General features: G+C 34.0%; 2 protein-coding genes across 2 annotated transcripts in view; both read left to right on the top strand.

The window, feature by feature from the left end:
• The window catches only part of LOC140441189 (dymeclin), a 31,582-nt gene extending 28,318 nt beyond the window's left edge, over window positions 1-3,264 (top strand). The window contains exons 9-10 of the mRNA XM_072531754.1: window positions 721-1,047; window positions 2,999-3,264. Coding sequence (XP_072387855.1) covers window positions 721-1,047; window positions 2,999-3,139 — 468 coding nt within the window. The 3' untranslated portion in view covers window positions 3,140-3,264. The remainder of the gene's footprint in view (window positions 1-720; window positions 1,048-2,998) is intronic.
• Window positions 3,265-9,265: 6,001 nt separating this feature from the next.
• Window positions 9,266-10,638, top strand: LOC140440562 (mitochondrial GTPase 1). The gene has a single exon (XM_072530941.1). It carries the CDS (start codon window positions 9,410-9,412, stop codon window positions 10,364-10,366), a length of 957 nt encoding a protein of 318 aa, XP_072387042.1. The 5' UTR covers window positions 9,266-9,409; the 3' UTR covers window positions 10,367-10,638.
• Window positions 10,639-16,032: the final 5,394 nt, after the last annotated feature.

The following is a 16,032-nucleotide window of genomic DNA, read 5'->3' as shown; positions in this document are numbered from 1 at the left end:
CAATTTCACAAATGCATACAATTATATTTTGTATTCGATGTTCAAGTTTTCACTTATTATCAAAACTAATGAATAGTTTGAATATGTCGTCAACATTTTTTCGCTAGTCTGGGTTAAACGGCTAATGAGGCTGCTACTATACTCCATTCGCTTAGCTCGGGCATATTTTGACAGATTCATTGTCGAAAACCTACAACACAACAATTCCTACTTGTCAGTATTAATAGCTCAAGTATCCTACTATTGCAGACTTCTTTCTTTAAAAAAAGAAGAATTATTCTAAATAGTGGAAGTGTATACTAAACCCATTAAATTTTAGGTAGTATATATTTAAAAAATATATTTTAGTTGTTATAATTTAACATAACTATTTATTATATGGTGCAGATAAATAAATATTGATTGTCAGTAATTCTCAAAGTTCTATTTTATTTACTATTTAGTTTGTTTACTATTAATATTGGCTATGAGTACGTGTGCTTGGTTGTATAGTAATTTCCAGTCACTTTTAGTTTGTCAAAAAATAACTAACTTCGCAAAAAAATAATTACTAAATTCGCTAGACAGTTCGGACTGGGAATAGCGAACCGAGTATACAAGTATTTATTTTTGACAGAAAACAAACTGATAGTACATATTATTATATGATAATACATAAAGTCTTCGAATTTGATCTAGGTTTTTCTGTATCTTTATGGTTTATAAAATTTATTGTTTTAGCTTGACCACGAATCTGACGATGTAGAACAAGACGTTTCAGTTTTGGAAGAAGTATTACGTATGGTGTTAGAAATTTTGAATTCCTGTTTATCGACACAGCTCGGTAATAATCCCAATTTGATTTACACGATGCTTTACAACAGAAGCATGTTCGAATCTTTCAAGGACAACGTCGTTTTCCAAGATATAATCCACAATATCGACATCATCCTTAAGTATTTTTCACAGCTTTTGCATGACAAGTCGCTCGAGCATGAAGTCGATGCTCATCAAGTCTTATTGATAATCCAGCAAGGTATTAGAGGTTGGCCAAAAGAAAGATTAACGGTATGTACATGTTTTTTCTGGTTATTTGTGTAACAAAATTGGTTTAGACATTTAATGATTTTTTTTTTGTCGTATTGTCAAAGTAAATAGTACCGAATATAAAAATTCGAAGAAATAAGCGTGTAAAAATTAAACTATGGAGCAGATTTTATATCGCCAACACTGCTACGTTATGTCAAATGAAAGGTTGGAACAAAATCGAATGTACCGTTGGATCGGGCCTGTTCATTGCGCTGAATTTTGTTATTTAGAACAATAAAATCATTCTTGATTAAAGCTCATATGGTGCAGTACAATGTAGAGACTCTTGCTCGATACGCATACTGTTCCTGATGACTTTCAACCAATACACATGCCTATCAACTCTTCTCAAAATATATCCAAACATTTTGTAGAAAAAGATTATATAAAAAAGTCTGTGCCAGTAAAAGACAAAAAAAAATTATCAACATTCATTTTATGTAATACCAACCAACGTCAACATCGAGGGCAACTTTGAAATACAGTCGATTGAAGTATACATACGAAACTTATAAATTTTAGATTTTAAAAACATCGATTGGCCTCATAAATCTTTCCACACTGCTACTTGAAGGATCTTTTACATCCACCTATATTTATATTTGGTCCAATAGATCTAGGCTTTTAAGAAAACCTGTACAATATTTTTGACCGTTTTTTCTACACTTTCGCTACCTGAAGGATCTTCTACTCCACCTATATTTATATTTGGTCCAATAGATCTAGGCTTCTAAGAAAGCCTGTACAATATTTTTGACCGTTTTCTCTACACTTTCGCAGAAGCTGCTGTTGCTCTGTCCACTTTGCCTATTTTATAGAGATGATCTCAGCGAGCAGTGTCCAGTGGGAACAGCTGTATGAATTCAGTCTTTTGAAACTCTAAGAGTATTTTTGAAACATTTTGGCTTGTCTTTTCTCAGTAGACAACACTAAGTTTCTGTTTGGCTTTAATTTTATTAAAGGATTTAATCCTTTGCCTTTCGCTTCAACCCTGTCTAGTTTTTATGGCTATTGGACCTGCTGTCGAGACTGATTTTAGTCAAGGCCTTGTTTTACCAGGTACTTAAGCGCTCGCTAGACGTCTTTCAGTCCTTGTTTCTTCTTTTAGTCACTACTAGATGACTACTTTTCTATATATTCCTCTTAATCTCCGGTACTATGGCCTGGAACGCAATCTAGTTCCATTTCTTCCTGATCTTCGTGAGTGAGGCTGTGCTGTCACTCTCCCTGGTCTGTTTGGTTTATTTGTGCTTGTCCATTTTTGTTTTACGAGAATTTAGATAATTACGACAGAACCCCACATGCCAGAAGAAGACTAATGAATGAGAGCTGGATGGCTCCCGATAGTAGTAAGAATTTAGTAGTAGATAGTAGAAAGTAGTAGCTCCACAACGCTGTTACTGCACGGCCAAACAGTCGCTCTACTCTGTTTCACCACTGATTTGAGTGGGATTTTTTCTATCCTATCCATCCATTCCGTCTCTTCTAGTCTATTTTACCTACCAACTAAGGCAAGCTCCCTCATCGGCAGCATCAACCACTGACTTACCGATACAGAACGAAATGTTATAGTGAGATCGGGTGGCCAACTTCGGAACTCAATCTCTCCCTTCATTCTGTTCTGTTATAGTCCTTTATAGCTTCTACTCAGTCGTACCCACTTCACAAAATCAGGGACCATGACCGAACCTGAATAGCCTCTCCACTAACGGTGAAACAGAAACATCCGACTCTCATTTCCGAGTTTCACTCTCACGAAAATCGTCTTTAAGCTGTACTTAGCTTGTCCATTTTAAAACAATTGGGACCAAGACTTACCACTCCTTGGAAGAGTACATACACGAATTAAAAATTGTATTTATTATCCATCACAATTTATATACAATCTTTTTTAAGTATGATGTTTACTACATACCTTCTTTGATTCTAGAAATTCCCTGACCTCAAATTTAAATATGTCGAAGAAGATCAACCGGAAGACTTTTTTATTCCTTACATATGGGCCCTGATAGGTCAACAATCAATATTACACTGGGTAACTGATTCGTCACCTTCAATTGTGGTAGTTTAAACTGTATCTTTAACCTTAAGAATCAGTTGTAAATATGTATGTTTAGAAGTGAAAATAAAGTTGTAATGTAATATGTATTTATGTACAAATTTGTAACAAATATTAATATATTTTATAAAAATAAATGTTTGTTGTCATTTTAATTTATTCCCAAATAAAAGAAAAAGTATCTTTAACCCTCCGTCGGTCGCATGTGTATCAAAATGATACAAGTTTGCCAATTTTCAATGCTATTATTGAATCCTAAAGTAAGGAGAACCTACCTTCATAGTACCTTCCTAGACCGGTATAGTCTACCGCTCAATCGTATTCGTAACGTCCTAGTGAGTGAATGTGTTTACATACAAGCATATTGTATCATATTGATACATTGCGACATAACGTGTAAGTGTTGTTTTATTTTGGTCGTATTTTAGGCTATTTTCTCCCTACTTATTATAGGTGAGTGTTATTTTATATTTTTATTTTCAGTATAATGGCTGCAAAGCTGATTTACAACCTAAATAATCCAAATGATGTAGAATATCTTCTGTAGAATTTATTTTACTTTGGAAAAGATAACACCACTAGATGGATGAAAACACCGCGCGCGAAGAAGCGACACTCTGAGCCACATAACCTGGTTACACGTCTCCCAGGAGTGATACATGAAGCTCGACTAGCTAAGTTACATATAGAATGTTGGAGTCATTTATTTTCTGATAAAATGCTACAAACAATAGTCAAGTTCACAAACCAGTACATTCAACTTGAAGTAAGGGATCGCTTTAACCGACAACGTGATGAAAATTACATGGACATGACAGAACTCAAGGCCTTCATAGGCCTTTTATATCTAGCAGGAACTTCACACACCGACAAAATGAGGTTCAAGTTTCTTATGAGATGCCTGCGTTTCGATGACCGCATCACAAGACTGAAAGGAAAGCTGTTGACAACATTGCGCAGATTCGTGAACTCTTCAACGATTTTGTTCATAATTGTAAACATAGCTATTCACTAGGACAGTGTGTGCTATTGACGAAAAACTGGAAGCTTTTAGGGGACGTTGCAAGTTCAAACAATATATCCCTTCAAAGCCATCCAAATACGGAGTAAAAATTTGTTATGTGTGATGCAGTTACTTTTTATAGCTATAGCCTGGAAATATATGCTGAAAAGCAACTCCAAGGACCCCATGAACAAAGTAATAAACCATCTGATGTCGTTAGAAGATTGGCACAACCTATTTATGGAACGGGGTGCAATATAACGGCAGATAATTGGTTTACAGATGTGCAACTTATTACCGAATTAAAAAGTAATAGACTGTCGTATGTTGGCACTATAAAAAAAAATAAAATTGAACTGCCAGTAGATCTGCTAAATGTAAAAGTGCGACCACCACAGTCAACTATGTTTGGTTTTGGAGAACACTCCACTATTGTTTCATACGTACCAAAAAAGAATCGAAATGTTCTTGTTATATTTTCTCAGCATTACGATGATTCTATAGATCAGACGTCAGGACAAGCTATGAAACCTGACATGATCACATATTATAATAAAGCCAAGTCAGGCGTCGACGTTGTCGATAAGCTTTGCGCTTCCTACAACGTTGCTAGAAACACACGTAGTTTTCCTATGGTCGTCTTTTTTCCATGCTGAACGTTGCAGGCATTAATTCCCAAGTGATTTCAATCGAAAATGGACAGGAGAATATACGGGGTCACCTTTTTCTTCGGAAACTAGGCCGTGAGTTAGCCTTACCACAATTACAAAAAAGAAATCTTATGACACAAGGTATACCACGTTCTCTTTCTGAAACACTCAGCAGATTTAGACCAACGGAAGAGCCCGATCAAGAAGCTGGACTGGTGGCTGCAGAAGATGTAGCTCAAACAAAGCGTCGTTGCTGTGCTTTATGTTACACATCACGAAGGATCAGGTTGACCAAAACCATTTGCAAGAATTGTAAACGATATATTTGTGGCGAGCATACAACCCCAGTGTGCACGTCATGTCACTCAAGGTTACAAGAACAAGAAGACTCAAGTGACACATAAGTGAGAGATCGCCACCGCAATGAACTGAAATAAAGATTTTTTTGGTTTGAAATGTTTATAAGAAAATAATATATTTTATGTTTGCGTCATATAGGAAGGCCACATTTTATTTTTACCAATTTATAATGTAAGAAATCAAATCATTTTATACGAATACTTATTAAGTTATATTTCTATGCAAGTTACCGTTTTTTAATAATACATAAATGTTTTAAATCCTACTAAAAGAATAAATTATAAAAATAATAAAAAACACAACTAAAACGCAACATATATCTGACTATGTGTTGGTAAATTTTATAATCACATATCAAACAGATACATTGCGACCGTTGCTGTCAATAGCTTTTTACCCGTAAGTCACGTCTTCGGATTTACATACACAAATAGTTTTTTTGTTATCGCAATGCATTTACACAAACAAAAAAGGAGGAACATAATGAATTATTGGATGTAATCTACAACTACGCTTGATCCAAAAACTATTGCTGTTACTGCCATTTTAAATCAAAGTTAGATGTATCATTTTGATACATTGCGACAGCCTTTATACAAGAGTAAGTTGCTACCGACGGAACGTGAATGACACTTTGATGTGTAGATTACAAAATCACAGTTCAAACCCTAGCCTAGTCAGAAATTTTAATTTCAATCGTAGTAGTTAAAATCCTCAGTATGTCTGAAACAATGAATTAGACGAGAAGTCATAAGTTGATCAAGTAGGGCTAATGACTTGGCGATAAAACATTCGTCGATCATTACCAGAAAACGTTAAGATGCTAGGAAACCGGAATATATATTGCTACGTTATTTTAAAATGCACACTTGGTTCAGTTTTTTATGCACGAAATATCATTTCATCGCTAATTTTAACTTGGAAACCTGTTTAAATAGTAATAAAAATCATAAGCGCCACTACAGGCCATTAGTCTTATTGAGTGATATTGTTTATAATTAAAATTATTTAAACCATCCCAAGTAATTTTTCCTCTAAATTTAAATTGATTTCAATTGAATTAGACTTGTGGGTATGTTTCAGCACTTCCCAAATTAGCTTTGTCGTTCCCAAATTAATATACGTATAATGTATCTCTGTATCTATACAACCTCTGGTTCAGAAACTAAAAAATACTCGGTTCGTAAACCCAGTCCCAACTGTCTAGTTTTAATAAATTTTTTGCTACGGTCCGGTGGTTAAAATTTGACCGACTGTCAGTGTTTGGAAATTACTATACAACCAATCACACATGATCATAGCCAATATTTGTACAAAAAATATTCACATGTAGTTTATTAACAAAATAAAACTGCATTAAATAAAACAAAAGTTTATTTTTGAAATTTTAAGATTAGCATTTACAAATGGAAAGGTTTTAATGATAATTTTTCGACTGTTCTAACAACCATTCAAATTTCGTCATTTTGTGTCATGTGGAACAATTTCACCCAATCATGTCAACATTAGACTGATAATTGCATTCAGTGCAATTTTCAATCCCTATGACAACACGATCGAGTTTGACGACTTCATCCAAATAAATTTCAAAATGTCACGTTTCGGCAATGAGAATGTTCAAAGTATAAATGCGCTAATCAAAGAAAAAATTCCCAGAAATACAACCTACAGTCACAAATATATTTGGGGAATATTCATGGAATTTTGCTGCGGACGAGAATATGAGTTGAATGAACATAGAAGCTTAGAAGAATTGGCGTTGATACTAAAAGATTGGGCCGTCAATATGAGAAAGAAAAACGGGGACGAATTCAAAGAGGCAACGGTGAAGACAATGTGGAACATTTCGTGCAAACTATTGCAAGAAAAGTACTATAAAGACTATAATATTATGATTGACCCGTTTAACAATATAGAGTTTAAACCAGCCCGAGATGCCGCGATGCAATCAGGAAAAAACTACAAGCAGATCCATGTAAACGTAAGGCCAGTTCAGTTTCGTTAAATTGGTCTGAAATTACCAAAATAATATTGCTTTGGGATGAAGATACCCCTGAAGGTCTTATGCGTAAATTTTACCATATTGCTGCTGTAGAATTAGCGTGGCGAGGAGGAGAGGCAGTTGCTTGTCTGGTGGATTTTTTTCAAATCGAGAAAAATAACGATGACACTCCAACAAATCGCATTGAATACAATCCAGTATTCAGTAAAACGTGCCAAGGTGGTTCTAAAAGCTGTGCAAGTAGTAAATGGTTGGTTATCAATAGTGAGAGACAAAGATGCCCTGTACGTCTTTTTCATAAACTGATATCAAAACGAGGCGACAATATTACCTCACCACGACTGTTCTTAAAACCAAATCGACACTGGAAAAATGAAACTGACAAATGGTACGATAATTTACCTGTTGGAAGAAATACAATGAATGGATGGACTAAATCTTCTGCTGAAGCAATTGGCTTGAATGTAAAGGAGAAAAAGATAACAAATCACTCGAATAGATCAACTGCTGTTAGCGAATTAGCAAAAAGTGGTGTAGAAGAACAACAATTGCTAAAAATTACTGGTCATGGCAATCAGAATTCTATAAAACCATACTTGAATCTCGATCAAGAACACCAACGAATCTAATGTTAACTTAAATTTTAATAATTGTACTTTCACTAACTGTACTTTTAATAAATAAATGTTTCGTTATGATTTTTTTTTCGAAAAATTATCCGCCGAATATCCCTCGGACATTGATGAATGCCTCATAATTTCATGACAAATTTCTCAAGCTCGTTGCTTGGTAACAGCACTCGGCCTTCGGCTTCGTGCTGTTACCAAGGAACGAGCTTTCGATTGTCATGAAATTATCTCGTCTGTTATCAATGTCCTAGGGATATTACTACTGACAATGAATATACACTCCCTTTTTTATTGTTTTTTTAACGCAAGAAGTCTGCAATATTAAGTTTATTTGAGGTAGCAATTTTTCTGGTGTATATATTTCAGACAATGACTGTCTGGAATATTCCCATGCTGAGCGAACGGACGTGGAACGGACTATAAAGTTGATTCATTTTACAAAATGACAGTTGGACAGAACGTTTTTGGCAGTCTAAATTTTGACGAATGACAATTGTAATATTAGAAAATCTGTTAAAAGGCACGTTAAACGTCGATAAAGGAAATTAATATAATTACTAGTTGCAATATAAACGGGCGAACCCAAAGTCTTTTATATTAACTATTATATGATATCTGGAGAATCTATCTTTTACTCTGTTTTATTTTTTAGTAATAATTACAACATTAAGTTTAGCCAAATAATTATAAAAAAAACTTACAATGAAGTAAAAACTTTTTTTTGAAAATGGAATAAAATTTTTAAAAATTATCCCAAATGCATTTATAAATTTTCAGAACAAAATCATCAGTGAAAAACGTCTATATAGTATTTGGAACTACACACATGTTGAGGTCAGATGACCCTTAAATTATAATTAATAAGACACTAGGTCGATGATAAAGGATTACATTTTTTAAGGGAACCTACAATTTTCCAGCTCGAAAAAGGGAACCTTATGCCCTGAGAGGTAACAACCAACTGTTCAGTTTTCTTTAAGTTCACAATAAAGACAGCCAATATAACATAAACATTATAAGTAAATGGCAACACTGCCAACGCCAATATTTTGTTCTGTGAAACTTCATTGACAGCTAATTTGGGACTATCTTTACGAGACCAAAAGTGGAATGTGATGGAAGCAGAGATATGTAAGAGAGGTCATATCTTTAGAATGTTGAGTTCACGGTTCGTAGACCAATTCTGAGACTAATGCGATGAGAGGGCCTAAAAACTCTCAGAGCAGATGTACTTACTATTTTGTTACTATGTACGGAAATGTCAACCATGGAGCAAAAAATTTCGGCTTAGCAGTGTTGACATGTTTTTATAATGTAAATGATGTATGCTTCAAATATAAAAAGATAAAATTTTAGAAAAGTACATTTAGAATATCTTCTATATTCTTTGATATTTCTCTCCATAACATTAGACGATAATGATTAATGATACGTCTATGGATACCTTAGACAAGGAAAGACAAATACTCTCTTTCCTTGTCTATGATGGATACTGTAAAGGAAGAAGGAAGAGAAAAAAGAAGAATTTATGTAATAAAAAGGAATTCAGGTTAGAAAATTAATAACAAAACCAAAACATTGTTTCAAAGATGAACAACTTTTAATAACAAACCACAAAAATTATAAATTATTGAAAAGATGACTAGTAAACTATCTCCGAATACTTTCCGCAGTGTATTTAAGACCATCGACAAAGAATTACTACGATGGTTTCCCGGTCACATGAACAAAGGTTTAAAACAAATGCAACATAAATTAAGATCTGTAGATTGTATTATAGAAGTTCACGACGCAAGAGTGCCAATATCTGGCAGAAATGCCGATTTTAAATATACGGTGGGTGGTATTAAACCTCACATACTAGTTCTTAACAAGGCGGATTTAATAGATAAATACTATTTACATTCAATCGAAAATAAGCTTAAACAAGAATATCGACACATAATATTTACCCACTGTAAAAATCAGCAATGCCCAGGTTTACTACAAGTCTTTCCCTTAGCACAAAAATTGATTAAGGAATCTGATAGGTACAACAGATCCAATGAAGAGGATTACAACATCATGATCATTGGAATACCAAACGTTGGGAAATCTAGCTTAATTAATGCTTTAAGGACAAGGTATCTAGGAAAGGGAAAAGCTACAAGTGTAGGCGCTGTCCCAGGTGTAACAAGAAGTGTTTTGCACAAGATAAAGTTATGTGAAAAACCTTTATTTTATATGCTAGATACACCTGGAATTTTATCACCCAATATTTCAAGTGTAGATGCTGGTTTAAAGCTTGCTTTGTGTGCAACTGTTGAAGATCATTTTGTAGGTGAACGCATTTTAGCAGACTATCTCCTATTTTGGTTAAACAAACATAGCCATTTTGATTATGTATCATATTTTAATTTAACTGAACCAAACGATAACATTTTAGAAGTTTTAACACATATCGCCGAAGTTAATAAGAAGACTATTAAATTTAAAGATTACACTAATAACTATGTTATTAGACCAGACTTAGATCAAGCTGCACATATGATGTTAAGAGCTTTTCGAGTTGGCAACTTAGGAAGGGTAATGTTAGATGAAGATTTACTGAGGTAGTACTGTATCCTTGTTTATATTAGTATGTTTTAATAAAATTGTTACCAATATCATTGTTTTATTTATCAAACCTTTATTTATAAAGTTCATTTTAACTGAAAATGTCCAATAAAATACGAGATATTTCTATTGACAGAATATTGGATACTTTGTTCTTCCATTTGTTTTCAATATAAGCAACATTTAAAAGAAATTATCTTTAAGAAGTAATTGTAAAGAATGGTTCTTTTGTATAATAATAAATATTTTCAAATAAAATTAATTTTTTTCATTGTTTTTTCTTGTTAAAAAAAGTACCTCTAACTGAATCACCCTTTATAATGCAATGATAGACTTTAGGATCCCACCTAAGTTAGTTAAGTTGACCCAACTAACAATGCAAAACGTAAGCTCATGCGTTAGAATTGAAGGAGAAAACTCTATGTTCTTTGACATTAATGGTCTAAGACAGGGGGCCGCGTTGGCGTGTCTGCTCTTTAATATTGCCTTGAAAAAGGCAATCAGACAATTAAATATTAGAATGAAAGGAGCTATTTTTAATAGATCGACGCAAATTCTCGCATTCGCTGACGATACTGTTATAGTGGGCAGAAGTATGAGAGACATGGTGCGGTGTTTTGCAAGGCTTGCGGACGCGGCAAGTGAATTAAGACTTGTGGTAAACGAGGAAAAAACCAAATTATATATTGGTTTCTAAAGACTCCCGAAATATCCAATAGATAATTCAAATTAACAACCATACCTTTGAGCAAGTCAAAGATTCACATATCTTGGATCGCTATTAAACTCAACAAACACGACAAGCGACGAAATAAAAAGACGCATAGCAATAGCAAACAGAACTGTTCACGGTCTCCAGAAACATTTAAAAAATAAAAATATAAAACGTGCAGTAAAGCTCAATATATACAAGACCTTAATAAGACCGGTTTTGATATATGGGACTGAAACTTGACCTTATCTCAAAATGATGAAAGACTTCTTGGTATTTTTGAGAGAAAAATTCTTAGAAAGATTTTTGGGGCCGTAAATGAAAATGGGCTATGGTGTCGAAGATACAACTTTGAACTATATCAGTTGTACACAGTGGCGGCTGGTGTGGTAAAATTTTGGGTAGGCCAAGCCAGCAAATTACATATAGCTATGTGTAATCAGTGGCGGATCTAGAGGGAGGGGTCATGACCCTCCCCCCCCCAAAATATTTGAAAATCCACTTATCCTATTGGTGGTAAGACTAAAAGTGACCTTGCACCAGAGAAAAGTAATCACCCTCAAGATCCATGACCTCCCCAAAAAAAATTCTGTAACCGCCAGTGTGTGTAATACATATTTTTTTTTGTGAGAGTGGGAATCTTTTTTTTTTCGAATTTTACGACTTTTTTTAAATATATTTGGGCAACCGTGCACTTTTTTGCAATTGTGTTGTTTGTTTAAAAATATGTTACAATTATAGATTATGTTACATATTTTTTTCATAATTTCAAAGAAAATTTATATTACAATTCGATAATTACGTTACAAGTGACAAAGATGGTTGGCTTAGGCCCGATCGTCTGGTGCCTAAACAGCAAGCATAAACACGACAATATAAATCGTTGTCCGGCAAGCTGCTTAACTTCAAACGCTTTTTGTACGGGGATCTTATGTGAGCTGGGTCGGCCAGTTCCGATCGGGCCTATTAATGATCTTTAAAATGCCTGAATACGATTCGATGCTTTCTGTGGTAATATAATAACATAGTTGTTTTAACGGACGCTAATGTATTGAGTGATTAGTACATTTAAAAGTTATTTACATGCATTAACATAATTTTTGAATATATGTTTTTCAATTTTAAAGCTCTTAAAATTATTGGGTAGGCCCGGCCTATCCTGCCTACCCCCAAAAGCCGGCACTGGTTGTACACCGATCCAGATATTGTGAAATTCGTGTAGAAATCGGCTAACACATTGCTAGGATGTCAGATTACAAATACACGAAGAGATTAACGAAGGAGATGGATTAATGATGTGGAAGAAGACCTACAGATTCGAAGGGTGAGAAGATGGAGGGAAGTTGCCTTTGTGAGCAGGCCAAGATCCACAACGGATTGTTGAGCCACTTATGATGATGAAAGTTTCTGCATGAAAAAAAAATACCAGAAGATACAAATATTCAGAAATCACTGTTGAGCAACTCAATATTTAATAATTTTCTATTTAAATATTGTTCTATTTACTATGAAATATAAAAGTGTTACAAATTATGCTTAGACAATGAAAGTATTTGTAAAATTTAAGAAATACACAGATGTTGAAGTTTTTTCTATAGCAGTTGATTTTAAATACCTCTATTTCCACAATGGATAGCACATAAAGGATAAAAGTTTTTTATTTGCTAACAGCTGAACGACTAAGGATCTGTAAAGAGATAAAGAGCGGTACGTTACAGCTGAACAGGATAACATATTTGTCTGTTATTTGCTGTAACCAAAGAATATAGACGCTTAGCGTCTATATTCTTTGCTGTAACGATGGAAAATTTTGCCCCTCTAGAAATTTACGAGGGGCTTTTTCAAACACAATAAATTTTTCTAAGGGGTGAATAGCATGTTGTTGAGTGTAGTAAAATCTCTTTATTCACTGCTCCACTTATTATTGTTCACAGGAGGGGAGAGTGAGGCAAAATTATCCCTTTAATAACATTTTTTTAAGCTAGAAATAACAAAAATCGAAATAATTAAGTAAAGTTTAATGAGTCAATAACTGGGGTATAGCAGAACATATTTCTTGAAAAAAATAATACCTTGATACTTTCTTTTATTTTGTTGGTTAGACGAGATTGGATTATTGGGTCGCTTATTCTTCTTTTTAAGTGTGCCTCTAAAAGCATTTTGCCTAACTCTAACAAAAACGTCCTTCTTTTGTCTAAATATTGATATTTCCATACAGTGTTGAGATGAACCCATATCACGAAAGCATTAACTGCTTCAATGTCAATAAAGTTCATAAACATCGTAACTGGCCACCTTTTGGATTATCTGTTGCAGGCGTATTCGGTAATCATCTTGTCCAGTGTATCTACTGAACCTTTGTGAACATTATAATGTGATATTATATCTGTTTTTTTTTCTGTCTTCGGAAAGTCAATGTGATTTCCGACTGAAATTCAAAAGCTGAAGACTGAATATCACGATTCCGAGCAGGCATACACTTCGGAGTGATGCACGTTCAATTCCTTCTTAGTGTTGGTTTCTTGTCAATGAGATCTTCTGCTAATGTCAAAGAAGTAAAGAAGTTATCCATGGTAATTCCGTGGTCAGGGTCAAGAATGAAAACCAAATCTAAAACTACCATTCTTCCTTGGTCGCGTTCCGGAGTATTTCCTTGTTTCCCCAAATACCTACTCTTGTAAATTCTTACAATAAGCGGTATCAAAATCTGCAAGATACCAGATCTTAATCCCATATTTTACTGGTTTGCTTTTCATGTAGACTCTAAAAGGACATCTAACACGAAATGGCACTAACTGTTCATCAACGGTAAGATGAGAACCGGAATTATATGGTTTTTGACAATTACTTACGAACATTTTAATCACGTTTAGTATAGGTGCCAGTTTTTAAATTTGTCTACGTGTTCCCAAGTACCTTTATCATCAGTTAGTTATTTGTGAAAACTTGCCTCGGCCTAGCTAAAACCGGCCTCGTTGATTTGTAAAATTCGCCGTGCTCGTACAATATCTTCAGAAATAAACAATCTGAATAACTTCGTTACTTATGCATGTTTGTACACTATGGTGAACACCAACGGCATCAGTTCTGATTATATTTTTTGACTGAATTATTTTTCTTAGAAGAGGATTCTTTATCCAAAACGTTTCATCTTTGCCGAACCATACGTATTGTAGGTTGTTAATATCTATTATTTCCTCATTATAATTGGAATAGCCGGTAATCGCATCCCTTTCTTCTATGATGGTTTCTATGATGTCTGCCAGTTCTGAGCTATCATCAATGGGTTCCGCATCTACGTAGTCGTCCACATAGTTTTCATATTCTTGTACCATTGCATTTATTTACAGGTTTGAATAATTACAAATTTTGCAGTCACACTCAGTAATGGTTTTGTTCATTTTATTCACCAGAATTATAAGCAGCTTCTGCCAACTGCAAAATTTTTCTTGAACTTGACGAAAAATATCTCGCCTTTGTCAAAATGCACTTTCAATATTTTCTGATTTACAACACACTCTTTTCTACTTAGTGGAATTCTCTAGTGTATTGATTATTTGGACTTTTATGTTTATCTTCATCGTTATCGTGATTCAATAATTTTAGGTCACCTCTAGGAGCTAAACGCTTTCGCTGCAACTGTACTTTACTTTCCGTTTGAATACTTTATTAAGACGTAATCTGAATTGGCTTCTAAAAAATCAACTTCTTTAACTAAAGGATCAAACTTACTTCTTCGTACAAATTCTCTTAGTAATACTTTGTCTGAATTTTTAAGTCATTAAGGAAAATAAGTTCCACTAATTGATCTTCGTTGATATGTAAACAAGCTTTCATGGGGTGTACAATTGGTTGCTGTACACAGTAAACTTCCTATAGAGTACAGAGCATCTGGTAGAACATTTTCCCATTTAGTAAGGTCTAAATTTTTGGTTTTAAATGCTAGATTCACTGCTCCATTTACTCCATTACATCTTTCGACTTGACGATTTCCTTCAAGGTTATATGGTATTGTTTTACTTAAAGATATTCCTTTAGAGTGTAAATAATTAATAAATTCTTGTAAAGTAGAGCTAGTTTTCCTGTGAGAATGTATATATGCCGGCATTACATATTAACAAAATAGTTGATTCAAACATTCAGTTACTATCTGACTAGATGTATCTGAGCATGAAAAAGCCCTTGGAAATCTTATAAATTCATCAATGATTGTAAGCATATAGGAATTTCTAGAAGAACTGGGTATTGGACCTTTAAAGTCAATCTTTCGAACGGAGCTGTTGATTTGATTAAAATTTTTATTATCTCTTTCGTACAAAATCTGGGTTTAATTTCTGCACAGATTGGACGTAATTACGTTTTTAATTTCATCTATAGAATAAGGTAAATTTCGAATTTTTATAAAATGGTACATGAGTAGTCGAAGGATGCGATAAATCTAAATGTAATTGATATAACTTGTTTGTATTATTTATATTATTGCATTTTCTTAATAGTACATCAGCTGGATCATTAGCCTTTCCTGGACAATAAATAATATCATATTTAAAACAAGAAAGCTCCAAATGCCAACGCAAAATTTTTTCGTTTTTGATTTTACTTGTATGGTTGGTAACAAACATGAATGAAACTGATTTTTTATCTGTAATTAGTTTGAATTGCTTTCCTATCAGATAATTTCTTTATTTTTTAATGCTTCAACGCAAGTGTTGTAAAAACAACCTGTATAATATTGTAATCGTAGTATAGTTATTTTATCAAATTGTGAGCTCAGGTCGGCAGCTCTCGTGTTAACGTGTGTGCGACTGATGCCCTTCATAAGGGACCCGTCCTCCCCTCGATATGTAACTTAAGACAGACAGTGCCAATTTGCCTCTCGGCAAGAAAAGGCCGTGTGTGTGTGATCTCGAAAATGTGCATGGTGCGTAAGCGATAAATGCGCTTGTAAACCCGG

This window comes from Diabrotica undecimpunctata, chromosome 5, assembly GCF_040954645.1.
Source record: "Diabrotica undecimpunctata isolate CICGRU chromosome 5, icDiaUnde3, whole genome shotgun sequence".
NCBI lineage: Eukaryota > Metazoa > Arthropoda > Insecta > Coleoptera > Chrysomelidae > Diabrotica > Diabrotica undecimpunctata.
This window is presented reverse-complemented; position numbering and strand designations above follow the sequence as displayed.

What these genes read in the sequence shown, in the direction of transcription:
- LOC140440562 (XM_072530941.1), top strand. Translation starts at nt 9,410, where the DNA reads ATGACTAGTAAACTATCTCCGAATACTTTCCGCAGTGTATTTAAGACC.